Source organism: Natator depressus, chromosome 27 (genome assembly GCF_965152275.1).
Source record: "Natator depressus isolate rNatDep1 chromosome 27, rNatDep2.hap1, whole genome shotgun sequence".
Classification (NCBI taxonomy): domain Eukaryota; kingdom Metazoa; phylum Chordata; order Testudines; family Cheloniidae; genus Natator; species Natator depressus.
The window spans coordinates 14,431,705-14,458,899 of NC_134260.1; the positions used below are offsets into that span (position 1 = coordinate 14,431,705).

General features: G+C 51.9%; 1 protein-coding gene across 2 annotated transcripts; it reads right to left on the reverse strand.

The window, feature by feature from the left end:
* Positions 1–1,075: 1,075 nt before the first annotated feature.
* DNAJC7 (DnaJ heat shock protein family (Hsp40) member C7) lies at positions 1,076–26,779 on the reverse strand. 2 transcript variants are annotated; one of them, XM_074940844.1, is made up of 15 exons: positions 26,653–26,750; positions 23,385–23,444; positions 12,815–12,903; positions 12,121–12,245; positions 11,884–11,997; positions 11,235–11,309; positions 8,978–9,096; positions 8,428–8,581; positions 7,533–7,697; positions 6,255–6,346; positions 4,816–4,889; positions 3,403–3,549; positions 2,857–3,009; positions 2,148–2,210; positions 1,076–1,303 (listed from the first exon to the last, which is right to left on the reverse strand). In XM_074940844.1, the coding sequence occupies exons 1-15, from the start codon at positions 26,733–26,735 to the stop codon at positions 1,266–1,268; spliced, it is 1,551 nt and encodes a 516-aa protein (XP_074796945.1). In that variant the 5' UTR covers positions 26,736–26,750; the 3' UTR covers positions 1,076–1,265. The 2 variants fall into 2 exon arrangements, with proteins under 2 accessions (XP_074796945.1, XP_074796946.1); XM_074940845.1 differs by lacking the exon at positions 23,385–23,444 and having other exon boundaries at positions 1,078–1,303; positions 26,653–26,779.
* Between the last annotated feature and the right edge of the window lie 416 nt (positions 26,780–27,195).

Sequence of the window (27,195 nt, forward strand, 5' to 3'; positions counted from 1 at the left end):
GTACCCCCCTCACAGCCAATCTCAGGCTATGACCCCAAATCCACAGTAAACAGCAAAGGGCGGTATTAGTGAGAGAAGTCCGGAAACGCTCTAAAAGCGCCTCAGTTCTGAGGTCGGGGTAGCGTGACAACATGCAACTCTGGCTTTAGCACGTCAACAGATCACATACGCTGTCACAAAGAGGCAGTGAGGCAAGTTATGCACCATCAGTCCAGAGTTTCTGCCATAACTTAGAATCTCTTTGTTCCTGTAAAATACTTGGAATGCCAGTTAGAACTCACAGTTGTGTTACATTAAAAACAGACATCACTTTCTGTAAACGCCACCAACAGTTCCCTTCGCTCACAGTAACCAGTCTTCAGACATTTTTCACAAGTTGGAAACAGGCAGCCCGCATTATAGATTTGCACTATGGAAAGCGTCAAACATAAAGGGTGTTTTTAGACTGTAGAAACAAACCAATCCAAACCTATCAAAACCATGTTTTAATCACATATGCTGCAATTAAATGATCAAGTGAATTAATTATAAAGAGAAAAACTGAAAAGAAATTCACCCCAGACCACATTAAATATCCTCTTAAACAAAGATGGGGCATCTTGGAGTGGAAGCATTTAGAGCACGTATTTCTAGCTGCCCCATAGGGAGTTCTCTCATATCAGCTGCTCCCATAAATCTGAAGGAGTATTTCTCTCCAGCATGAAAACATTAAGATTGCTATTTGTCATTTACATTAATGCCCGGGTGTACATTCTCGTGTATCCACAGCAAATAAAATTGCAGCTGGCAAACAGGACGTAGCTGCTTGGGTGTTATAAAAACCCTGTTACGATTCAATTACTTACAAGAAAAAATGGGGCTCCAGAAACCCTGATGTGGTGCCATCCTGTACTCTGGAACCAACCAAAAGGAGCCATGAACTCTTCACCCCACTGACAAGCTGGGTTTCCAGCAACAGGACCCTGGAGGAAGTCCGAACAGTCTGAAAACACGGGCCAGCATGGAGGGACCAAAAGATTCAAAACATTTTATTTTTTTTTAATAAAGTTAACAGTAAAACAAAATTCACAAGCCTTCCCCGCCCCCTCTCTTCAGCGCTGGTTTCCTCTTCTCACACAAAGCACACAACAGAGAGGTCTCCAACTGAGAAAATGAAACTGCTCTAAGTACAATGAGACATGATGAAGGCAGGAGTCTAATTATGTCCGTATTCAAGGTTAAAACAAGCATTTCAGGTGTGTGTATGTGGTTTGTATGTTTTTATTTTACCCAAACTGGAAAAAGAAATTTCCTGGCCCAGAAGCTGAAAGAGAAAGTGAGAAATATTAGAGCTCGTGAGTCTCTCTCCAGAACAATGCTCTTGAACATCCGTGGAGTGCTGGACACATAACGCAGCCCTTGGACAGACACACACAAGGGAGGGGCTCCGGGCAGTTTAACACTGCCACACAAAGAGGGGAACGGAGTAACGCTGGCACAGGGTCGGTGCTGATAAGTTAAAGGGGTCTGGAGAAAGGATTGCAAGGGCTAGAGTAATTTGCAAACAAGACTTTTCCCAGGTCAGGGGTCCATGAGTTTCCCCCCTGGATTAATGCTGGTTAAGGTGCTGACCAGATGCTCGGCACTGTACAAGCCATCCCTGTGCCAAGAGGCTTGCAATCTATGGCAAGCTGACCATGCACCAGGAGAAGGATGGTCAGTGTGGAGCATAACAGCATTTGCAACATCCCCTGGCCAACTCAAAATGCAGAGACAATAGGCCGGGGCCTCCATAAGGCTTCCGGGAGTCTTGTGTGTCTAATAGGAGGCAGTACAGACTAGCTGATCAGACACCCTCGTTTCCAGATTCAGTGACCCAGCAGGTGCGTGCCTGAGTGACAGCCAAGCCGATTTCTCAGCAACAGAACACTGTTAGTGCCAAGTTTCCTCACACCTCGAGGGGGAAGCTTTTCTCTACATAGGCCCCAGAAGCAGTCATCGGCTGGTGCACTGCACAGACCACGCCTTCTGTGCTGGCACAGAGGCACGTAAGCAGTTAAATCAAACGAACCCTTTCGACCACCGACCTATGGCGGGGACGTTAATATGACCGTCACGTATATGAACAGCACACGTTTCTCACGCTGGTGGAAAGACGTGTCACCTACCTTCAAAACTGAAGCCGCCTGGCCCACCAAAGAAAGCCTTGAAGATATTGTTAGCATCAAAATCTACGGAGGGAGAAGAGAGGTGTAAGTTAGAGAGACTGCTTGTGTTATTTCACGTCTTTGTATAGTCTTCTTAAACAGAGGATCCTAAAGTCCTTTACAAATGGATACACGAGCTGTGTGTACATGGCTCGCTTCACCCCCCACGGAAATGCAGCAGCAGGGAGCAGCGCTGCAGGGGTTTAGGGCAGAGTGCAGACTGCCGGAGTCACCAGAGAGACAGGCAAATGGAGTTATTGCTAGAGCTAGGTCTGGACACTACGGGCCAACAGGCTGATTGCTGGGATAAACATCATGCAACCAACAGGGACCACGAGCTCTCAGCACCCATGGAAGACAGTCTCTTCAGCAGAACAGTGCCCCCTAGCTACGGGCTGGGGCACTGGTTCAGTACTGACCGAGGGAAGGATGCAGTCTGCTGAATCACCAACAGCTAGGGGCAGCCCTCAGATGTTTCTTGGCCATCTCCCCCTCAGGTATCGACACAGCAGGAGCATGATCAGTTCACGGGTGCCGTGGGACACAGCAACGTTAGCAGGCGTTTAACACAAGCAAGGTAAGGAGCAGCCCCTCCAGCAGTGAAGGCAGACCTGGCATCCTTTTACCCTGACAAGCTCATCCTGGCTCGCATGCTTGTGGGAACACTAACCTGCCATGTTCATGCCATCCTCCTCCAGATCCTGCCCACTGTCGTAGCGAGCCTTCTTCTTGGGATCCGACAGAATGGTGAAGGCTTCTCCGACTTCTTTGAACTTCTTCTCCTCTTCTTTCTGTATTTCTGCGCTCGCCCCACTGTGCCGGTCTAAGGGGCGAAGACAGGTAGGAAAGAAGCTTTCAATTGCTGCCAAGTGTCGCTGATGAAGTGAGCTGTAGCTCACGAAAGCTTATGCTCAAATAAATTTGTTAGTCTCTAAGGTGCCACAAGTCCTCCTTTTCTTTTTGCGAATATAGACTAACACGGCTGCTACTCTGAAACCTGGAAAACACTACACGTTCCAGCCAACCATCGGCTTTTATGTACCACAATGGTCATCCTGCTGAAATTGTCATTAAAGAACTCAAACGATACAGCCCAGTGGGAGGTTCTGAAGACGGGGAAAGTGTTTCCTCTGAAATTCTCTCTTCCATTTACTTCTGCTCTCTGAAAAACCTAAAGCAGTGAGCTGCATGCTAAGAGCAGAAAACATTTCTCTACCTGGGTGATGCATGAGTGCCCGTTTCCTATACGCCTTCTTGATCTCATCTTCAGAGGCGTTTTTGTCCACCCCGAGGATTTTATAGTAGTCTTTCCTCTTGCTTTTTTTCAGTTCCACCTGTGCATTCTTTAGGAATTGCTTGTGTTCTAGAAAGAAGAGCAAGGCAGAAGGAAAGAGCCTGGTATCACATGCAGCCTTAGTAGCAACAGAAGGAAAGCATCCTTCTAGAATTAAAGAATTCGTTTTGTTTAGCTGTCCCCAGCGAGACATCTCCATTAACGAAAAATGCACTCACGTCGTCATACTTAACCCCCAGGGGTTTGGGAAACAGGGGCCTAGGTACTACCCAGGCAGCCATAGCCTCTCGAGACTCTGCATGTTCGATTCTGGCCAAGCCTCACTCACACGACAACCCCTCTGCATTACGTTAGGTGCGATACCCAAGCTAAACCATCCATCGCGCGCGGCTTCTGCTTGTAAGGCAATGCCCTGGGGTGGGGACAGAGCCAATTTTTCCATCTTTGAGAACAGAGGAGACTCTTGTGCTCAGGCCTGGCACTTCGGAGATGGCTCCGACAGGAGGGGTCAGCGATGGTCGAATTTCCAGAGAAGTGTGAATTGCTCAGTCAATGGGGTGTGGGCACCTAACTCTGGTTCCTTGGAAAATTCCAGCCCAAGCCGACTCAATGTTCTTTCAGCAGCGGCGCCCACTTCCCTGAGCCCCTGGTGGGTGCCTGGTGCACCCGGCACTATCTTAAAACACCTCTGGCTGCTACGCCAGGGGAAATGTTAACACCCTCAGTGTGTCAATACAACCTTGGCACCAAACATCTTCCTGCCCTGGACAGTACTGTAGCCCTGGTGCTGCAGAGATCAACGGAACTGGGGAGGCTTTCATGACACCGCTGCTAGTAACAGGCACATAAGTAGCCCATAATACAGGCAGCTCTAGATCCCTGTGGTATCCCAGCATCTCCCAAACATGTTAATTTATCCTCAGTTCCCCTTGGAGATGGAGACGTGTCATCCTCCTCATTTTCACTGATGGGGAAACCAAGGCATAAAGAGATCCAGTGACTTGCCCAAGGGCACTTGGCATTTGTGGCAGAGCCAGGATTTGACACCACCCCCTTCTGGATGTCAGTCCAGGGCCAACCACTTGACCAAGCTTTACGCTGCTCTCCAACACTGGGAGAGAACAAACTCTCACATGATTCCATTAAGCAGCTGTCCTGGAGCTTCTGGGGATTTTCCCAATATCCGTACAAAGCAAGGGGCAGCATTAAAGCAAGAGGGGGCAGATCCGTGTGTACAATGGCAATTTAGGTGTTTACCAGCGTTGCCACCTTACAAGAAACAGGTCTGTCAAGGGGCAGGTCGTGTGTATAGAAAGCGAGGGCTGATGCTTTTACCTTTTGTTTTCTCTGTCTGGTAAACTTTTTCATAATCCCTCACAGCATCTTCGTATTGTTCTGTGTCCATGTAACTATGCAAGGAAACAACGGTTACAATGGAATAGTTTACAGAGACTAACAAAAACCACAGCAGCAGGGGTTAAATTATGAGGCTTCTGGAGGGATAAAACTACCGAGGGAAAGATATGCCTAGGACCTGCAGAAGCAAAAACGAAGGGGCTCCGTAGGGAGAGCCCAAGGTGGGATGCAGCCACCTGCATTTCTCAGGGGTGACTCACAAAGGAAACCCTGGCAGCCTAAGCCTGTGCTCCGGCCCCGACCCCGACGTGCATCTGCCGTCTCGTTGTGCAGGATGAATCCTAGCAGGTCAAGAAGCCATCCCGCATAGAATCGCTTCACCCATTCACCAGGTGCAGGAACTACCAGCAGCCGCTGGGAATTCCGGGAAACTGAGGCAGAGTCAGACACTAGCTACAGTCTCAGGGCGGTTAAGAGTGATGAGACATTTCGGTTAATACCCCCCGTTATCAGAGGGCTCAGTGGTGGCTGGTTACTGGCTGAAGGACATGCAGCACTGTCCCATCACCAGATATTACCGAGCCCCGGGTGGGGGTGGGGCAGGGCAGCCAACTTGAAGAAAAAGATCAGGCATTTCAACTTAAAGAGTGATCCGACAGGGGGCCCCAGGGGCTCTTTCAGCACAGCAAGTGCCCAAGAAACTCTGCCACTGCCCAGGAGAAACACCAGGGGTCCAGGAGAAGGGGAATGCAGAATTTCTGATGGAGACTGTTGAAAAGACATTAAAACTGGTCTCTGTGCAGCAAGCCCTCAGCCCCTGCAGCTGAGCATGCACTGTACAGGGACAGCCAACCCTCCAAGCAGCAGCAACGACACTAAAGCAAGGGTCCCAAGCGCTGGCGTTCACTGCCCAGGCTGTGCCACGTGCCCTGGGTGCCAGTCACTCTGGGTTCAGAGACCCTCACCCAGAACAGGGTAGCACAGCCACTGTCCCTGGAAGAGAGATATTGGCCCTTTACAGGGAGGCATGAAAGGCAGGTCCTGCGACAGGTCAGAGCCAGCCCCATTTCACAGCAGGCTCTGTAAGCCAGGTTAATGGAGTGAGATTTCAACCACTCTGGGACAGGACACTGCTTTAAGCTACTTGATTAAATCACCAGCTACAAGGGAGAACAAACAAAGGCTAAATGTGACTGGCAGCCCACAGCATCAGGTCCACGACGGTGCTGTCAGGCTTCCCGTAGCCACCAGGCACACACCTGGCTCCAACAGGAGCCTGCGTTCACACACCGCTTCCCTACGACGCTGCCTTTCATCCCCGTTCAACTGGTCTCAGCGCCGGCAGCCAAGCAGCACTGCAGACAGCTGGTCCCCAACCTGAACCTCCCTCTGGGTGCTCACAGCCCCGGCCTGCTTACCATTGTGCTCTCCTCAGGTATGCTTTGATATATGTGTCATCCAGTTTTATTGCATTTGTGCAGTCATCTATTGCTTCTTCTAGTTTCCTAAGCTACAAAGCCAGACACACAGTTATTCGTGAATCCCCTTGAGAGGGGACGGATTTCGACACGATTTATGTTGAAGCTGCAGAGATGGAGCTACGATCCCCATGCAAAACGAAAGCCACAAATATATGGCTCATCTGGAGACGCCTCTTTCCACCTGTCTGGCACATCCCCTTTCAGAACCTGCTTCTCTGCCTCGCGGAACAGCCTGGAGGTGAACTCCCTGCCAGGAGACAAAAACACACTGCTCCCCACCCCAGCCCAGAACTCGCACTCCCTAGGAATACTGGAACTCTGACTGCACCTGGAGAAGCAGCAAATTCATTTTTATAAACCACTCACTGCTGCTTCTTAGAAGCCTTTGGAAGGGGGTGGGGGCGCAGGCAGAGGGGACGAGACTTGGCCCCACACTAATTCCCAGGTGGGATTACAAATTGGCAAAAATTAAGAAAATTAAAGGGGGGGCGGGGGGAGATGAGAAACCATGTTATCAGTTTTCAAGTGTGAGCAATACACCACTGGAGCCAGATCTGGCTCCCCACTCCCACAGCCCGATAGCCGGAACAGCCTTCTGGGCAGGCTTCAAAGCCCACTGGTTTGAGCAGGCATCGGTGAATGCTCCGGCAGCAGAGGGTGGGATTTCACGCTGTGTGGGTCACATGATCAGCGAGGTATTGCTCGGGATGGGGTTAGGTTTAGTAACTCCTGTGTTATAGTTTTCTTGGATGTCTGGCAAGGGCGCCAGGGCTTTGGACAGGCGTCCTTTCTTTTTAGATGGAACTAAGTACAGTAAGTGATCTGTGGGCGCTGAAGTCTCCTCGTTCTCAGGACGGGATTAAATAACTCAGCTGGAGAAGGGGATCTAAGGCCTAACACTTCCCCTGGCTTGGGTTTCACATCTTTAGGACAGTTGTGTCCCATGCTGTTTGGACCAGCACCTACCCACGCAAGCATGAACCCTAGCTCCTTGCCTGCAGAACTAGCGGGGACTAGACAGCCCAGCAGGGATGGAGAAGCATTGCCAAACCAGCTTAAACAAAAGAAAAATTTGGCACCATGCCTCGTTCTGGAACGAGGCGTCCCTCATCTGTATCCCATGGGTTTCTCCTCCATGGCGAGGCAGTTTATAACGGGGGAGTGCCCTTGAGCTCCCAGGATGAACGCCCACCTGTAATGCTGCCTGGGTCTTACCTTTGAATTAACTGTCCCCCGGTTACAGTAGAGTTTGGCATTTGTTTTTATGTTATTTGGGTCTATCCCCAGTGCCTCTGTGTACAGTTCATATGCTAGTTTGTAATTGCCTTCTTTAAATGCTTTATTTCCATCTTCTTTCTTTGCTTTAAGTGCTTTGGCATTCTGAAAGAGAAAGAGGACAGACACTCTATGACGACATCAAAGCCCAAGGCTCACTGATCCCAAGACACACTTTCTAACTTGCTTTCAAACACAGCCCCAGACCATACAAGCTGCAGCTTTGTCACCACTCCAGCTCCTCTCTGCTAAGAAACAGCCAGTGTCAATCTTAGTCATTCCCCGTGGGATGAGGGGACTGGTTAAAGCTCAAGGTCAGAATGTAGCAGGGAAGGAAACAGTTGTATTATAAAAAAGGAAGGAACCCAACATTTTACATCTTACCCAGCTCTGTGTTGCCTGAAAAGGTGCGTGAAGAAGAACTAGATTGGAGAAGAGAGGACGGGGCAGGAACTTGAGAGGAAAAACACTTCAAATGCAAGTCAAGCTGCAGATCTTCACGTTTTGACAGCTTGCGTTAGACTTCACTGGAAGTCAGAGGCTAGAAACTTAGTATCCAGGACTGCAGAGAGTGATCTCCGATTGCTCCAGAGAACAACAGGCAGGAGGGGCAGCCCACAGAGTGGCCTAGCCCTGGAGAGGTCTATCAGTGGCTACCCCACAGGGAAGCAGCAGGTGGAGTTCAGGATGGACCTGATGCGCTGGCTACAGCAGATATGTGGAGGGTTAAAGCATCTCGGAGAGGGGAGGGGAAGAACAGCAGGAAATGGGGGAGGGTTCAGTTGAGCAGAACGGATTCATTATAAGCCATTGGCTCCCCAGTCGCAGTACTTACTCGGCAGGCGAGACATGCTTTCTCGTGATCAGGAGCCATCCTGAGTGCCTGGACGAAGAACTGCACAGCCTTCTCAATGCAGTCTTCATAGTACAGGCAAAGACCTCGGACGTAAAGGGCATCTGCGTTTGTGGAGTCCATGCGTAAGATGTCGCTGGAATAGCCAGACATGCACATTCAGAATCCAGGCTAAGCACTTTCGAGATGTCATTTCCTTCTAACCATCAAGAACAGCCTCACTTCACCAAGGCGTTAGCTATTTCACCAAGCCTGCAGCCAGGGTCCTGCACTGGGAAACGCAGGCAGGCCTGCGAGTGACACGGTGGGAAACCCAGCATGGTTTTTAAGCAGGTGGCCTTAGTAAGACTAAATGGCAGGGGTGGAATTTGAGCATCTCTCCTAACCACATCTTGCACTTCAAGAGGAAGTTAAGTTATTACACGTGTGTTTCCATCACAAAACTCCCCTCTCAGGGTTAGGTTGAACAAATTCACACTGAGCTAGCACTCTTAGGACACCTGGGGCTCGTTAGTACGTCAAGTGTTCCTACCTAGCTACAGACTGTGCTTCTGGATAGCGACCCAGCAGTGCCAAACATTCGGCCTTGAGGATTTTGAACCGATGACAGGCAGGAGCGAACTCCAAAGCGCGGTCCATGCAGAACACGACCTAGCGGAAGAAGAAAAGCAAGTGGAAACAAAGCAAACAGCCAAGAGCCAGAGCTGAGAGATGGTGCTATCTCTGCACCAGCTGGGATGGCAGACTGGTCTTCAAACTGAACCATGCAGACCCAGAAAACACACTTCAGTAGAAGCCTCCCCGATGTGCAGGGCCCTAAAGGCCCCTCATTTATGAAGATCTGCAGCTCATCTTGTATTGCTCGCGAGCCCATCTCCGGGGTATCCAAGCACTACACACACAACAAAGGGTCACAAAGTGCCCCATGGACAGCAACAGACCAAACCCAGCCCTTTTAAACCCTCTGATGCTATGGCGAAAGAGGGTTTTCTAGGTGCCTGAGACAGACCATTATGCTCCTATGTTTCCTGAACTTCTCCTCTCTCCCCATTGGTAGGGAGTGTGGGAAGTGGTGGAAACTCAATCGACAGAGACAGTTGGAACCAGACTGAACAAAGCACAAGATGCCAGTGCAGGGACCGAAGCTGCACTGGCCTGTGATGGGCTGGGTGACCTAATAGGTCTTTTCCAGCTCTGGTTTCTCTGGTGGAGACAGCTGCATGAGAACGGGAGCATTGTTCCACAAAGGTTCATCTGCTCCTGGGGCTGGGCTCTCAATCACCCGTTTGTGACATCACAATTAGCTGCTGTGGGGAGCACCGATATGCTACAGATTGAGGAGCCTCCCGCCTTCTGGGTGGGGAAGGACCAGGAGCAGCTCTCCAGAAACAAAGGTTTTGTTTCATGACAACGTCCCTAGCGAAGTGAGATGGGAGAAGTGAGGGACAGAGACACAGGCAGAGTTATTCCTAGATACAAAATCCAGATTGTGAAGAGCAGCTGGCACAGCGGGACAATCAGATGAGGCAGAGCTGGGATTGACCATTACAGAATCTGGAGCCTGGGCTTCAGGCATCTCCTCCTGCAGACACTTACGAATAGTGCCCTTAACCCTGATGTGATGAAGAGACGGTCTCCTGCCCTGAGCCAAACCCTGACCTTGCATACATCCACTGAAGGCAACTGCAGTTGGGTGCGAGTCGCACGTGGGTGTCGGAGGGCAAATGTGTCTTTCAGATTTCACGGCTACTCTCACTAAGGCAGGGCAGTACCAGCTGCACCCAGCCCATGAGAGAGGCTTAGAAACAGGAGTGGAGGATGCGGTGAATAGCTATGCATTCCCCCTTTATCCCTTTAACACTGGCAGGGAACCTGCTGCTTTGTGAATAGGGATCCTGGGGATGTCTTATAGGACCAGTGTTTGCTTTACAGCTGCTGAGAATGTAATCTGATGAGCAACGCCCCCAGCCAACACCCCAGTCCCATCCATACTCAGCCCAGCCTGCACGGCTAAGGCTATTCCCGCCAGGCCAGTTAGCTGGGTCAGTGCTAGATCAGCATAGCTCTGCCTTCCTCACAGGGCAGCCCACGTGTGCCCCAACAGCACAGTGGAGTTATAGACTCCAAGGCATGATTTGGCTGTGGGGCGCCTTCTCCCGCACTCCAGGTAAGGGCCAGCATTCCCTACCTAAGTTCCTTCTAAGCTGCGCAGCCTGCCTATTAACCCCCAGGCAGGGGCTCAGACTGCAGCGGGGAGAGATGCCTCTCCCCAAGCACGGACCTGCCACGCCAGGGGAGAGGCACCCCTCCCTGCTGGCCCCAACACGGACCCGTCCCAGACTTGCCACTGCTGGGGGAGAGGGCCTGGTCCAGGCCCACCGGAGCTACTGGGAAGAGAAGCCCCGCCGGAGCTGCTGCAAGGGAGCGGCGTCTCTCCCCCGGCCCCAAGCTGCTGTGTTGAGAGGAGTCCTCTCTCCACACTGCAGCCCCAGGACAGCCTGCAACCCCAAACCCCTCATCCATGAGCCTTCACCCCTAGCCAGAGCCCTCATCCCGCCCCACTCCAACCCTCTGCCCCAGCCCTGAGCCCTCTCCCCCATGAATTTTGTTATGTGCACCAATAGGAAGGTGATGTGTCACACATTTCAGCCATACTGGTGCACATAACAAAATTCATTCCGCACATGGACATAAAAAATTAGAGGGACACTGTCCCTGACTCCTGCTGAGCCAGCCAGATCAGTGTTTTCTGGTCATATTGTGACAAAAAAGATCCATGTTGATCTTACCTTCCTGAAATCCCGTTTCTCAAAATCGATTTCAGCTATTCTCTCGTATTCCAGCACAGCGCTCGCATTCTTCAACTGCAAGAAAGGAGGGCACGGTCGGTTTCGACTCGACTGGTCTGCACCTCCGTCGGGTGGCATTTAAACCAGCCAGCGCCCAGGACGTCAGAGCAGCCCTGGGAGCAACAATACTCCAGAGCTACCTTTGCTTTTCTAAAGCCAGTTTAATGTGGGCACCTGGGATTGGACTGGCTTGATCGCCCTGGAGAACGAAGGCCTCTGCTTAACCACAGGGCAAGCATAGCACAGACAACACTGCCCCCCAGCCACCGCCGCTCCTCACCACTCCCCCCGATTGCCCAGTCTAGCTTCCACACCTCCTCGGCCCTTGGCCTCTCAACCAAGGAGGAGAGCGCACACAGAAGCAGTTTTGCAGAGAGGGTATCAGTCTAATGAAAACTCGACTGAGAACCCCCACCTCATTTCACCTCTCCCCCCATCAGATGGCTTCCCCATAGTGACACCATTTAGTCACTTCTAACCTGAGCTACACTTGTTTCTGCAGCCCAGAGGCGAAAGGCTCCATAGCACAATCCTGCTCCCCTGGGCAGCCCCCATGAGGGGGAAATTTGGATCTCAGAGGGTTTCTTACCTCTTGTTGTGCCTGAGGGTTTGTACGATCCAGTTCTAGAACTCGTTGGAAGCAGCGGCTGGCGGCCATGGCATTCCCGAGAGACAGGTGACATTTCCCTTCCCGTAGATGTCCCTGAGAAGACAGTTAAAAATGTGGCAATAGTTGGCGCGCGCGCGCGGGGTGGGTGTGTGTGTGTGCGCGCGCGCGTTTTCCAAAAGCTGGTAACAATGATACACTGAATGGCTGGTCACCTACCCTTACAAAGGTATCGTCCAATCTGACGGACTGTTGGGCATCTCCCAGTGCTTCCCGGAACTTCCCCAACATCATTAGGGTGGCTGCTCTGTTACCATAATAACTGGCATTGTTAGGACATGCGTCTGGAGAAAACATTACAGCAATCCCAGTTAGTGCAATGCAAAGGGCTACACAGGTTGTAGACAGAGCACATTACAAGGTCACTACTGGGTTCAGAATCACATTCCCTGTTTGCAAGTTCATACCTTGCCTGAGCAGCTTAAAAATTACCTGGAGTCCACCATTTATACATAGGAGGACCCAGAGGGATCGGAGTTCCCTTGTACAAGCGCCCTGGAAATGACATAGTGTCCCGTTCAGTGCTCATCAGCATGGTAACGCTGCTGAGCCCACATGGGAGGGAACTGTGCAATCATTATCACTACGGAGATCCCAATCAATCAGCCTGGCTGGAACAGACACCGACAAGGTGCTACGCTACAGCTATCCCGAGCACTCACAAGCGTTCACGGTAAATCTGGTGAGATCTTGCACGGTAACTAACCCATCTGCGTCACCGGGACACCTGGAAGAGGTTTCTTCAACGTGTGCCGTTAGCAACGCGAGTTGACCAATATGCTGGGTGATCTCCCCCCATAACCCATTCGGTTTTAGCGAGCTCCAGAACACTGTCACAAACAGTCGCTCTCACCTATGGCTTTTGTGTAGTAGTTGTACGCTTCATTGTAATCTTTCTTGGCATAATAAGCATTTCCTTGTTCCTTGAAAGACTCTGCTTCTCTGAAAGAGTAAAATATCCCACAGTGAAATGAACAGAGACACACTGACTGGCCACAGGACAGCTCTGCACGGTTCTACTGGCTACACATGGCTCTAAAGCTGGCCTGCCTGGCCACTACAGAATTCCCCCTTTGATGGTACTCACGGGGAAAGAGGGCACCCCATGTTCAGGGGCCTGCCGGCTGCTGGAATAGCCCTTGGGGCCACAGGCCGCTGGCTACTTGGCGCTGTACTGGGGGCCAGCCAAGGATCACAGAAGCTCATGATGGATTCAGACCATCTTTGCACACTCCTCCCTTGAGCTGCACTAAGTGCTGCTCAGCCACCGCTCCGAATCTGGCCCCGTGAGCACTGACTGAACCAAGGCTATTTGTTCCTGAATTCTCAGAAACCAAGAAAACTGCTGAAGCTTTAACAGAATTTATGGGTCCGATCCTGCAAGGTGATGTTTACCCCCAACTGCCACTGAAATCAGCAGAAACCAAAAGTGCTGACCACCTGTCAGGAGCAGCTCCAGACCATGCAGGAATGGCCCAGACCACTGGAGAGGTCTCCTGAAGTCAGCAGGAATGGAGGGTGCTTGGCAGGCTGAGGAGGGGCCCAGGAAAGGCCTGGCTGCAGGGTCAGGTTTTTAAATCTCCTAAAATATTCAACGTTCAGCCTGATGCATCTCCCCCAAAGCCCTTGGAAGTTGAGCCCTCAGAAAAACAGAAGTAATCGCACCCACCGTCCATCTCACCACACTGGCAGGGCAGCATGGCAGGGAACATGCACTGCCACCCGTCCATGCCCCACAGCCAGTCCTTTGCACCCCACACGTTAGGAAACACTGCACTGAGGGACAAACTCTCTGTGGCGGCATAAGTCAGGCAAAACCGGGCCCTGTCACTGCATCTGCTGCTATTCTGCTGCTGAAACAGCAGCACTGACCAACATTTACAAACGCTCCGTCTCCCACGTCCCAGCTGCTAGTTCAGGGTGGGCAAACATTTTGGCCCGAGGGCCACATCGGGGTTGTGAAATGGTGTGGAGGGCCTGGTAGGGAAAGCTGTGCCTCCCCAAACAGGCTTGCCCCTGCCCCCATCCACCCCCTCCTACTTCCCGCCCCCTGACTGCCCCCTCAGAACCCCCGACCCATCCAACCCCCCCGCTCCCTGTCCCCCCCCCACCGGGACCCCCCGAGACCCCACCCCATATCCAACCCTCCCATGCTCCCTGTCTCCTGACCGCCCCCCCGAACCTCCGCCCCATCCAACCGTCCCCTGACTACCCCCAGGACCTCCTGCCCCCCAACCCCCCCCCCCCCCCCACCAGGCCGCTCACAGTGGCAGGACAGGCTTGTTGGAAAGCCCGGGAGGTGGGCGGGTGCAAGCCGCGCTACTTGTGCGGTGATGTAGCTGAAGGGGAGGGGCCGGGCAGGACAGTCCCGCGGGCCGTAGTTTGCCCACCTCTGTGCTAGTTCTTACCACGGCCTCTGTCTGGTGGGCCACCCGCTCTCCTACCCTGCACGGCTTCTCCAAAGCAGTGTCACCTCTCAACAGGACCCAGACAAACCTTAACGGCAATAGTGTCTACATACTGGTTTTTCGGGAGTTTAGCTACCAGGGCTTCCCAAGTTCAGGTCCAATTAACGTGAATGGTTTTGTTTCCCTTTCTATGCCATTGATGGAGATGGAGGCTTTAGAAGTATAAACTTGCCCTGTTCTAGGATGTATTTCAATCAGCACTGGGATAAAATCATTTGGGTCTTCACCACTGCACCCAGAGCCTCAGAAATGAAAGCACCCAAAGTTTCCAATTACGCTCAGTCCTTCCGAACTATAACTCCCACAATGTACACAACTCGAAACCCTCTTCCTTGGAGGAAGGCAAATTTCAGAAATCAAGCAACGGGGGGCAAGTCTACAGAGTACACAATTAATGATCAAACTCGCATTAAGGATACAGTATCACTTGGATTCCAGCCCAGCACAGTCCTTATGGTACTGAGAGCTATTACACTGGGCTAGTCCAGCCACAGATATTTGCTGCACATGGTAAGCAACTCCTTCCTTACCGCAAGTGTAGCTGACTGGCACTGGACACCTTCCTCCCCATAAAGGAAATGTCAGTCAACTGCTCCCTATATAGAATTCACAGCAGCAACGGGGCAAAGGCCCATGGGACTAAAATAGCTAAGGGGCCATTCCAGCCTGCCAGAGCAGAGATCCACATTCAGTCTCAAACGCTCAGGTCACACCAGACAGGCTCCGAGCTGAGCTTCTCCACTTTCAGAAAACCCAGGGCCCAGAGTTACAGAAGTGACCTGGGAAGTCCAAGGCAGACATATCGCACTGAAACTAGCGTTCACACACCAAGGCAAGCAGCACGGGCGTACAGAACGGGCAGCCCAAGGAGTTATTAGATCTACCCCCAGCCCCCTCCTTCCCTGTAAGGCCACATGGTAGGCCCAAAGCTGATCAACCGATTTACTGCTGGTGAACTTAAGCAATTTCTACTATCGCTGTTAGCTTTGTAGTAGTGTCCAGAGGCCCAAATCAGGATCAGGCCCCTTTGCACTACAAGCTCTACACAAACTCACAGGCAGGTATCAGCTCTATCTTGAAGAGCTTACAGTGCAGTCTATCAAGGAAGGTATAAGCAGATGTTCCTTTTGATTCCATTTTATTTTCAAAACTCTACAATTTACAAACATTTGGTGCGGCTCAGGCTCTGAACAAGCGGCACCCCTCTGCCATCCTCTTTTGATGGCCTGAGTGAGACTGAAGCGGTGCCGAGACACCGTGCGAGCTCTGGAAAGCAGCGATTTCACCCTTCAGGACATCCTGGATAGGTAAAGGTCGGGTGCCACCCTGGAGAGCCACTGCTACAATGCACATGGTCCGGGACAGCCGTGGAATGTGCACCACTGATGGTACATGGGCTGGCTTAAATTACAGTAGCCAAATAAGAGTCCATTACAGCCACATGGAGTAACTTTACAACGGACGCATGCCAACACTCCTGAGCATCAGATGAGGCATGGCAGGTTGTAAAGTCAGAGATCTGCTGGTCCAGAGCCTATTATTTAACATTGACATTGTCGGAGCCCTTTGTGCTAGTTGTTGGACAGACATAGTAAATGACAGTCCGTGAGCCAAAGAGTCCAAGCTGAAGACACCTTTCAACACCACCCCTAATTAAATCACCATTTGATACAGAATAAATCCTGGTCTGGGTATTCAAAACCCTGGCCGTCCACATGCCCCTCTCTGTAAGGAGCGAAACACTGCCATGGCCCCTTTCTGCCCAAAGGACGGCATTTCAGCGGGCACTGAGCTGAAGGCTATCTGAAGCGAACAACGCGAGTTATGTTTGGCAAGCCCACTAAAAAAGGAACAAAGGGAACTGTGTGGAGGCAAGTTAACATGTTTTTAACCTCATTCGGGCTTGCCATTGGCCACTCCCACAAAACTGCCTCATGCACTGGGCTGTTTTCACAGAAACAAGGCAAGTTTGTCAGCTGGCAAAACAATAGATACAGAGTGTTACCACTCCAAGGGCCTTCAGGGTCAGGGCTAAAATATGTGCTGCTCACTTCCATTTTTAATCTTGTTCCGAATTAGGTTCAGCTCGGGATGCTGACAATGGGCAAGACCCAGGTCTAGTGGCACTCCACTGGTCAGACACACCAGACACACTTGGCCCAGTACGTTTAAGTACTATTTAAAACAATCAGTCAGAGTCCAGGGGCGACTGGGTGGCAGAGCAGTGAGCTGCCATGTGGTGCTCGGAGAGTGCATGTCCCAAAGTGGGAGTGCTGGGAACGCAATAGATCCAGATCCCTCTCCCTCTGTTTCAGTGGATTCCCTTCAGGGCCTTGAAAGGTATCTAATAAGTTCCCATCCAACACCTAGCCTGAGTCTGGTCTGAATGAGCTTTCATCTCTATCTGGTGGGAAGCTGCCAATATGCCCTCCTCACCCATGCCCAGGAAGGGCATCATGCCAAGGTTGCCATCAGAAATGAACCCTCTGCTGCTGTGATTGAAACCTGTAATCTCCAGCCGCACCACCAAGTCAGCCGGGGGAGATGCACCCTGGAGTGCGTCGGAACACGTGGCAAGTGTCAGAGCAGAACTCCCCACCCGCACTGCACTGGCTCTAGATGGAAACAGAGCTAGACAAATATGCCCCCTACTTGATTTACAGCAAAATGAAAAATCACTTTTTAAAATGGCATTGTCCCCACAGACAGACAGTGCTCCTCCGGGCTGGTGAATAGGCACTTTAGAAGACACATGCAATGTACATCTCATCGGTGCCAGGCTGTCGGTCTCTCTCTCTCAACTCTTGGAATAGTGATTGTTTCAGTAACTCGTGCCAAGGGGGTGGATTTGTACCACTAATCGGGAGGGGATTTTCACTCCATAAGATAAGACACCCATGCACAATGGCCACTTCTGAAGATGAGGAGGGTTGAAGCATTCAGAAGGCAGAGAAGGAAGTGGTGCCTAGAGGTTTGCTTTCTAGCATGTAGGGCAGGGGCGGGCAAACTTTTTGGCCTGAGGGCCACATCGGGTTTCCAAAATTGTATGGAGGGCTGGTTAGGGGAGGCTGTGCCTCCCCAAACAGGCAGGCATGGCCCGCCCCCCCCCCATCTGGCCCCCCCCGGGACTCCTGCCCCATCCACCCCTCCCTGTCCCCTGAGGGCCCCCCCATCCAACCCCTCCATTCCTGATCCCCGCCCCCCGGGACTCCCCTGACCGCCCCACCCCCACCCCCTGACCTCCCCTGCCCTCTATCCAACCCCCCCTGCGCGGGTGGCTGGCAGCGCTACAGCTGCGCCGCCCAGAGCTCCGGGTCAGGCAGCCACACCACCGCACAGCACAGAGCTCCGGGTCAGGCAGCCACACCACCGCACAGCACAGAGCACCGGGTCAGGCAGCCACACCACCGCACAGCACAGAGCTCCGGGTCAGGCAGCCACACCACCGCACAGCACAGAGCACCGGGTCAGGCAGCCACACCACCGCACAGCACAGAGCACCGGGTCAGGCAGCCACACCACCGCACAGCACAGAGCTCCGGGTCAGGCAGCCACACCACCGCACAGCACAGAGCTCCGGGTCAGGCAGCCACACCACCGCACAGCACAGAGCTCCGGGTCAGGCAGCCACACCACCGCACAGCACAGAGCTCCGGGTCAGGCTGCGGGTCTGCAGCCCCGCCACCCAGAGGCTGGGGGGAGGGGGAGCAGCAGGGGAGGGTCCGGGGGCTAGCCTCCCGGGCCAGGAGCCGGGCAGGAGTGGCCCGCGGGCCGTAGTTTGCCCACCTCTGGTCTAGGGTCCTGTTGTTGTGGTTATGTATTCTGAAGAACAGGGCAGCAAGGATCATTGCCAAACCTGATCTCTTGGCCTGCTGAGCCACCTGCTAGAAGCGAGCAGATTGGTCTGATTTGTAAATCTTTAAGCATCTTTACCAGTCATTACGCACTGCAGTGTTTCTAGTGGTTACAGCTGTAGGGCTGGTTTCAGAGTAGCAGCCATGTTAGTCTGTATCCACAAAAAGAACAGGAGGACTTGTGGCACCTTAGAGACTAACAGATTTATTTGAGCATAAGCTTTCGTGAGCTGCATCCGATGAAGTGAGCTGCAGCTCACGAAAGCTTATGCTCAAATAAATCTGTTAGTCTCTAAGGTGCCACAAGTCCTCCTGTTCTTTTAGCTGTAGGGCTGTAAGCCAGGACTCCTGGAGTTATTCCCTGACCACCAGTGAGTCACTGACCACTGCGCCTCATTACCCCATCTGTGAAACGGGGGGTTAAATACAGACCTACCTCACAGGAGAGCTGTAAGGCTCAGTAGTTCTTATAAAGCCCTTTGATATAACCTGATGAGGTGCTACAGCAGGATGAAGAGTAGGAGGATGGTTGTTTCTGTTTAGCGTTGGTTGGGTTTCTCTCTGTAGTGTTTACTAGACAGCACTTTGTTGACATGTCAAACCTCAGTGGCTGGATAACCTTACCAGAGAGGAAGTAAACCCGGCTGCCTTTATTGTTTACATGCCTTTAAAGCTGAATGATGAAGTCTTGCAAGAAAATCAAAGTGTAGGCAGAGTCGCTGGGTTTGCAAGATCCAAGGCGTGAGAGCCCAGGAACAGAACGGCAGCGTCTCTCCCCAGTTGTGTTCTAACAACATAGCCCAACACACAGAAAACTGTTCTTGTTTATCACTGTCTCTGGCTATCCTAACAAAACAAATGCAGATCTCCTGATATCATTAGTAATTGTTTCAATCCAAACAGATGCTGCAGCCTGAATGAGATCATTCTGCATCTCACACTGATGTAGGCTGCATTCCCCACTTCTGCTTTGCTAAAAATACAATCCAGGCCTGAATGGATTCCTTTGTTCGGAGAGGTCAGTGTCTCTTGAGGGCCTCTCCGTGGTGAACCCAGGGGGTGGGGAGGAACAGAGCCACACCAAGGGACTCACTAAGAAGCGTCTCTTTCATTGCCTGCAAGCACTGAGAGCTCTGCTAGGAGCCAGCTGTCTGAAACAACTCCCTTCTCCTGAAACGTGGCGAACCGCTAGGTTACCAAGCTTGTCATGCGCTCTCAGTTCTCCAGGTGCTGCAGGCTGTCCTACTCCACAGCCCAGCTCAACCTGAAAGGCTCCTCGGACTCCTTTCACAGGAAGAACATTCCCGATACCTTCTCCCCTAGGATCTGCCACATCCTTACTGGAGACGTGTGCCCTCCTCCAGAAGGGCAGTGGCCTCAACAACTCCCCTCTGAACTATTCAACCCCAGTGGCTGGTAGGCCCTCTGCTCACACTGCCTCTGCAGCAATCCCAACCCTTGCTAGCTCTTGGAACAAACTGCCAAGACGGACAACTCACCCTGCACAACAGTGAGATGGTCCCAGATTAGCCCAAGAGCTTTATCATCTCCTTTTTGAGCAGCATCTTTCATCTGCCTCCTACCACCATATAAATCTTAACACAGATTTCCCGCTGCTCTAGCTTGCGACCCTCTTTTAACATAGCATCACCCAAATTGCATACATGATTTTCATAGCACAGAAACAGAGGCACAGCCAAGAACAAGTCATTTCCAGAATGACCAGAGCCTTCCGAGCTCCGTCTGAACACCACCTCCCAAACACAGCTGCTGCACTAGCCTTCCTGCCTGGCACTCTGCAGCCATCCGCATCTCTGAATGTGTAACTCAGGTCTGTACAATCTACTGAGGTGGCAGACTCAACGCCTCCCACAGCCATCACTCCCCTTTCACTTCCTGCCTCTACGGCAAAGTACTTTAAGCTTCTCTGGGACCTAAAGAGCTGGGAAAAAGTTCCAGGAAGTCAAGTGCTTAGCTTTGTGTTTAGGAGGCTCTCCAAGGTCAGACACTCCAGGCAGTTCACATGTTGACTTGCTTTCCAGGCAGCTCGCCTAGTGCCCTGCCATGCAGCGGTCTGTTTGCATCTCCAAACTCTCTGGGCTGGCACTAGTGAATCCCCAGGAGGTCCAAGCAACCCCTCTAGTCACTTGCAGGGGCAAAAGGCCACAGTCAACTTGCTTCACTGATGCATTTAAGGCATTTTGCTACAGGATATGGAGCCTTTCAGCTGAAATCCAGGCCAGACCTCTACCATCAGATGCTATTCAGTTACCTTTGTGTAAGGATATGATTTAGTCACGGAGGTCATAGATTCTGTGACTTTATTGGACCTCTGACTTCTTTGGCTTCAGCTGTCAGTGGCTGCAGCCGGGGCTGCGGTGGTGGGGCTCGGGCTGTCAGTCCCCCCTGCTTCAGCTGTCATTCCTCCCCCCAGCTATTTTTAGTAAAAGTCACAGACAGGCCATGGATGCCAGTGATTTTTTGTTTATTGCCTGTGCAACCTGTCGGTTATTTTCAGTAAACGTCATGCTGACAAAATCTTCATCTTACCTGTGTGAAATGAGCTTGGTGATCTTAGTGCCGTTCACAGTGGGTAGGTGATTACAGCCTAAAACCAGCCATCCTACCTAGCACTAGACAGCCCTCTCCCCTTGGCATGCTGACAGTCTCAGCAGAGAAGCCAAGGAATGAATGGGTCACACGCAGCACAGAGCGGGGTCTCCTCTCTCACCCCCTAGAGATGCTTCTTTCAGGTCAGGGATGAGAAACAGCTGCTGGGAAATGAGGGTGGAGGCTACACGTAAAGCTTATAGTGTACTTCCATACTGCTGTCTTCAGGCCGGTCGAGCCAGCCTCTCACATCACTCTAAACTCAAACGAGACTTTTTAAAACTTAAATCATGATCTTATCCTGCAGCTAGACAACGTCATCTGGGAGCCAGCCTCATTACAATACAAAGCAGCTCTGTAGCATGTCAAGCGGCACATTGCTCTGTGCAGCAGCACCCCCTGCTGATCAAGGAGCAATGCTGCTACCTGGTGCTTAGTGCAGGGTATTGAGCTGATGAAAGAGGACCTACAGCTCACAATAGGCAGGAAGGAAGGTGGGGAAATCCAGCGCTGTGCAGGCAGATGCTTGTGTTTATCTACCGATTCACTTCAAAGGGCATTGGAGGTTTTCAATTCCATTGTTAAGTACAAATATAACGCTGCAGCCAATGGGGTGTGTGTGAAGCAGCATAGCCTATTCCACAGGAATCCCCTAAACCACTGTTTCTCAACGACCAGTCCGTGAACCAGCGCCGGTCCCTGAGATCTCCCTGACAGAGTTTAGGAAGGCAGCAAGCTGACCCCTGGTATCAATAAGGTTGAGAATCACGGCCTTAAATCAGTTCTGGTGAGGACAACACCCACTATGCCACTTTTATAACATTCGTAGATGGGCCCAGTGCCAGGAATATTCTGCTTCCGTTTTGTTTTCATGGAAATGGACATAGACCCAGAACTATTGTGGAGCTAGAGGTTTAAAGAGTGCAGCCAGAGAGCCCTTTGATAAGACCAACTGAAATCAAGGGAACTGACGAGGTTTAATAAGTAACCAACACACATTTATGATAAGCCCATGCTCGTCCTCTACAATATAGAATTCCTCAACCAAAACAAAGGAGCTTGTACGATGCTTTGAAGACGTAAGGCTCTACATAAAATGTATGTATTAAATATTTAATTTTTGTACACCTACTGTACACTGATTCTATAAACACAATTATTCAAATCCTGTAGTGCACTATGTATTCATATTAGTTTAGTATTTGTGTGAAGAATTCTTTTCAGCACCACTGGTTATTTTAAAAAAAGAATTCCATTTTGGCCTTGACCACTGGAAGCCCTATTTATTCACAGCACAGGTACAGTACCAATGTTATCAATGTACCTTATCCATGAGCAGAATGTCTTCAGGCTTCATGGCCAATTAAACCTTTAGTTTGCTGCTGACGCTGTCAACAAAAGAGTTAATTAATGAGATTTGTTCACTTGGAGACCCACCAACTCATTTCATATGAGATGGCAGTGATCCCCTCACTATGGAGCTACACTGGATTTGAACCGGCCACCTAAAGGTGAAGCCTTCCGACCCCACGATGAGGGAAAATTCAAATGCTTTGGTCTGGCACATTTTTTTCTTCATTGTGTAAATCTCACCCTCTCCATTTTACAAAGGTAACTGATGCACCTTCTGGGAACATGGCCACTCTGAAGCTGGTACCAAATAGTAAAGGAAAAGGTTTGATCAAGGAACTGTTAATCCTAATATTAATTTAGCAATGAGACTTTTTAAAGATACCTCTTTTTAAGATACTTCTTCCACATCATTCAGCACTGAAGAATGAGGGGAAACATCCCCCCACATATATGCACAACAGATAGACTCTGGAGCTGCCAAGCAGATGACCGAGAAACTATTTATCTGATAAAAAATGAAGTGAAATAAAGCTTCAGAAATCAATTGAGCCACAAGAAAACCGTTTCCATGGTCTAGAAATCTTTTTAAAAAAACTCCCCCTCTTGTGGATATGCTGATCTGTGATTGGATCAGAACACAGAACTTTAGCCAATCAGAATGCAGCTGTTCAACAATAACTGTCACTAACTGCACCACCACCAGATAAAATTAGTGCAGTTACATCCATCATTTTCCATAAGTATCCCTGGAATTTATGCAGCAGCAGGCAACCGTTACCCCATGACCATACTCCACTCCTTCCCCCGACACGTCTCTTGAACAACCTGCAAATGACACATTCCGTTTATTTGCAGCTGTTTCAGTGCAATGCCAGGACAATTATGCTGAAATACAAATCACTGCTTTGCTACCGTCTAGCTTTTCCTCCAGCCTGGGTAAGCAGAAGCAGCCATCAGAACCATTTTAGTACATTCGGGCAAAGGTTAGTCCAAAAACACGTTTGTATCAAAATAATTTACGCAGGTTGTGGGGTGGGTTTTTTACTAGGAAATTTACCCAGGCGCTCTACAAAAGCTGCAGTGAAGCATCAGGTTCCAATGCCTAGTCTGCCTAAGTCCAGTAACACGAAGCACTTACATAGACCAGTCAACCTGTGGAACTCCTTGGCCTTCACGACATCCTCCGGCAAAACTATACCTGAGTTCAAAAAAGAACTAGATAAATTAATGGAGAATAGGTCCATCAATGGCTATTAGCAAGGATAGTGTCCTAGCCTGTTTGCCAGAAGCTAGGAATGGGCGACAGGGGATGCATCACTTGACGATTACCTGTTCTGTTCATTCCCTGGCATTGGCCATGGTCGAAAGACAGGACACTGGGCTAGATGGACCTGACTCAGTATGGCCATTCTTATGTTCTTATAGCACTTTGCATGGTTCAAGGGGCTTTACAGATATTAGCTAAGTCTCCAAACACCCTCTCTGACACAGCTGAGCAGTATCCCAATTTTACAAATGGGTAAACTGGGCCAGAGACGCTAAAGACCTTGCTCAAACCCAGAGAGGAGCTTCATGGCAAAGAGAAGATTAACACTCAGGAAGTTCTTGACTGCAGGCATCTGCTCAAACCAAGAGGCTACCAGCTGGCATACAGAAGACGGATATGTAGGTTCCAAGCTCTGAGCTACCAAGAGGGGATGGGAGCATCTTGGAAGTAGCATATTAATTCCTTCCTTCAACACCATCCCTCTAGGTGACCCTGCAATAGTGTTGCCCTGCCACCCCTCAATCAGATTAAAAGACAGGATCACTCCAACGGGAAAAAAAAAAAAAAGCCTGGGGATCCCACACTCAAAAGGACAACCACTGGATGAAAGATTGAAACTTAATGACTCGGGACTGAGGTACTGGCCCTATCCCATCAAGACAGCTGAGTGAGCTAGGTTGCTTTTGCTCTCCATTCCCAGGGTTCTATCTGGAGTGGGCCAGGAACCAACCCTCCCACTGAGGATGTCAAAGTTCTTCTGTTTCTGGGACTCTGCAGTCCTTTCTATGGGGATCGTTTTATTCATGACCATTTCATTTCCTTCTGCACACAGGTATGGAGGAGGAGAGAGGTTGGTGCTAGAGAACTCTGTAGTAGGAAGACTGAGCCCAGTTCGTGATTTCTAAATGTTGATACATTTAATATTTCAACTAGTCATTTAAAAGTGAGCAAAGCCCTGGAGAAAATACTGTAAGGAGCAATCGCACATTAGCCCAGGGGAGGGTGTGGATCACATGAAACTTAGCAGGGCTCTCCCTGCACTAGTATTTTCTGTAACGCTATGATACTCGGATATTTTACGCAGCATTCAGGTGTTTTTTTAACAGTGCTATCTATCTATTTAATTAACCACACCAGGGTGCTACAATACTCCCAGTGCCACTCCCTTGGCCCTCACCCTCTGATAGCTAATAAGCAGCACACATACCTCAGGCCTTCACCCTCATTTTGAAACTGGCACTACCCAGAGGCCCCTTTCAGTTTCATGTTGTCCTCCTGCTTCAGTCAGGTGACCACCCTTCTAGAGTGGCAGGCTCAGCCACCCCTTCCCAGATGTTGTAGTCCTCCTGGAGACACCAGACTGCTGAGACACAGCTGCCAGGTTTGCACACTAGAACTAGCACAGTGCCTCCTAAAGGAGGATCTAGGAACTTCACCCCCTGCTGTGATTGTGGCAGCGGGTGGTAACAAAAGCACTTGCTCTTGTAAAGAAAATGAATTACCAGAGGAAAGGGCTGTGATCCTCACCACGCCCAGCCTCAGACAGCATCTTCACCGCTGAGCAAAATTTGCCAACTAGCTTTAGGGTTGAAGGAGGTTTGATCTTTCAGCAATTACTAGATGGAGAAGAACGCAGCTGCCCTAGTACTTTCAACACCCAATCCTGCCTTCAAATACATAGTGTACTTTAGAGAACCAATGTGCACAGTGACCATTTTCCCACAGAGCACGGGACAGGTATTGGAGAGCAGGACTCCATCAAAAATCTCAAACAATAACTGTTCTGTTGCAGGTAGGTGCAATTAATAAGTATCCGTGAAGTCCTCAGGCAAAGGAGTTAGAGAAGGGAAAAGGATTTGAACCTTCTTCAAGGGTTCTGAGCTATGAGGATCCCCCCCACCACATGCATAGTTTAACCCTTTAACTCCCTCTTTGGGGCAGACCTCGATCTGGCAGAGAAAGGCTTCTGCAGGCCCTAGTCAACACTGCTCCAGGCAGAAATGGTGGAACACACTGATAAAGACCAAAGCCAAGTTCAAGGAAGCCCAGACTTGCTGCCTATCCATGTTTTCTGTGGCGCCCATCACTGCAATAGCTAAGTGGTAGGCCAACGGGCACCGTAGAGCGGGCTGGGGTTTGCTGTACTGCACGAAGTTTGGCCAAAAGGAGATTGAACCTTTTCTGTAAAACAGACAGGGACTGGAACCACCCCTGCCTTTCGTACTAGGGCATGGCCAGCCAAGGCCACAGAGCTTCGCATCCGACATGCGGCCAAGCCATCCCGAAACGAAGCCTCACATGCTGGGAGCGGCAGGCCCTCCTCCCCATGCCGCATGCACACGACACCTCCCTCCCGAAAGGGCGGCCGCGGACCGACTCCGCTCCGAGCACCCCTCTTCCTCAGTCCTGCAGACCCAGCACACGGAGCGTGAAGAAAGGTCACCGCGGCCGCCCTTCCTCGGATCGGGCCAGGTGAAGGCAGCATAGCCTGGGCCACCCCCCGGGCAGCCGCTTGGCCACCCCCCGGGCCGGCAGCTGGTGGAGACGGGGCCCTTCTGCCCAGACGGGGCCGCGACGGCTGGGCGCAGTCGAGGTGCCTGGACAAGTTTCCCTTCCGCGGCCGGCGCGAGGGACCTGGTGTACAGCCCCCAGCCCCCGCAGGGCCCAGCGCAAGCGGCACGGGTGGTGGTGGTGGTGGGGGTGGGGGGCTACAAAGACATTTCAAGGGGGTGGCAGAAAAAGGCACCTGGACCCGGACTGTTCACCCAGGCACCCCCCCCCCCGAGTATGCCCGGGACACCCCCCGTCACCCGGCCGTGGGGGGCGGATTTCCCCGGACTGCGGGGGGGGGGGTGAGGGGGCGTTAACACCTCGCTGCGCCCACTGTCCCCAGCCACGCAGCGGGGCAGGCCCGCCCCGCCCCACTCACGGCAGCCGCCCCCCGCTGCAGGCCCCACGGGGGGGGGGGTCCTGCCTCCCCGAGCACCCCTCCGACCCTGAGACCGGGCCCCCCCAGAGACAACGGGAGAGAGACCCAAGGAACGGGACACCCCGGGGGGGGGCGGTGCCGGGGACTGAGGCCCCCCCAGGCCCCGGGCCCGGCCCCCCCAGGCCCCGCGCCCCCCTCGGCCGCCGCTACCTGCGAGTCTCCTCCTCGCCGCCCAGCAGCCCGGGTCCCTCGGGCGCCGCCATGATCACATCGCACTCGGCCGCCGCCGCCATCTTACCGCCGGGCCGGGCACCTGGGGAGGGGGAGAGAGCGGGCGGCGGGGGGGGGGGGGAACCGGAAGGGACATGGACTTCCGGGAGCAAGGAGAGGCCGCCGCGGTCCGTCAAGAGGGGCCCGCCGCCCGCCAGGGGAGGGGCCACCGAGAGGGCGCAGGAGGGGCCAGAAGGGCCAATCTCCCGTGGGCGAGGGATGGGAAGGGGGGAGCCTAGACCTGGCCAGCCAGGGGGGATGGGAAGGGGGGAGCCCTGGGGGAAGGGGGGAGCCCAGACCCTGGCCACCCTGGGGGGATGGGAAGGGGGGAGCCCTGGCCAGCCTGGGGGGATGGGAAGGGGGGAGTCCAGACCCTGGCCAGCCTGGGGGGATGGGAAGGGGGGAGCCCTGGGGGAAGGGGGGAGTCCAGACCCTGGCCAGCCTGGGGGGATGGGAAGGGGGGAGCCCTGGCCAGCCTGGGGG

Coding starts and splice junctions, on each gene's coding strand:
- DNAJC7 (XM_074940844.1), bottom strand. CDS start 26,735: ATGGCGGCGGCGGCCGAGTGCGATGTGATCATGGCGGCGCCCGAGGGA. Junction 11,998..12,120: donor TGGACGATACCTTTGTAAGG/GTAGGTGACCAG, acceptor CTGTCTTCTCAG/GGACATCTACGGGAAGGGAA. Junction 7,698..8,427: donor AAGCATGTCTCGCCTGCCGA/GTAAGTACTGCG, acceptor TTTCTCTTTCAG/AATGCCAAAGCACTTAAAGC.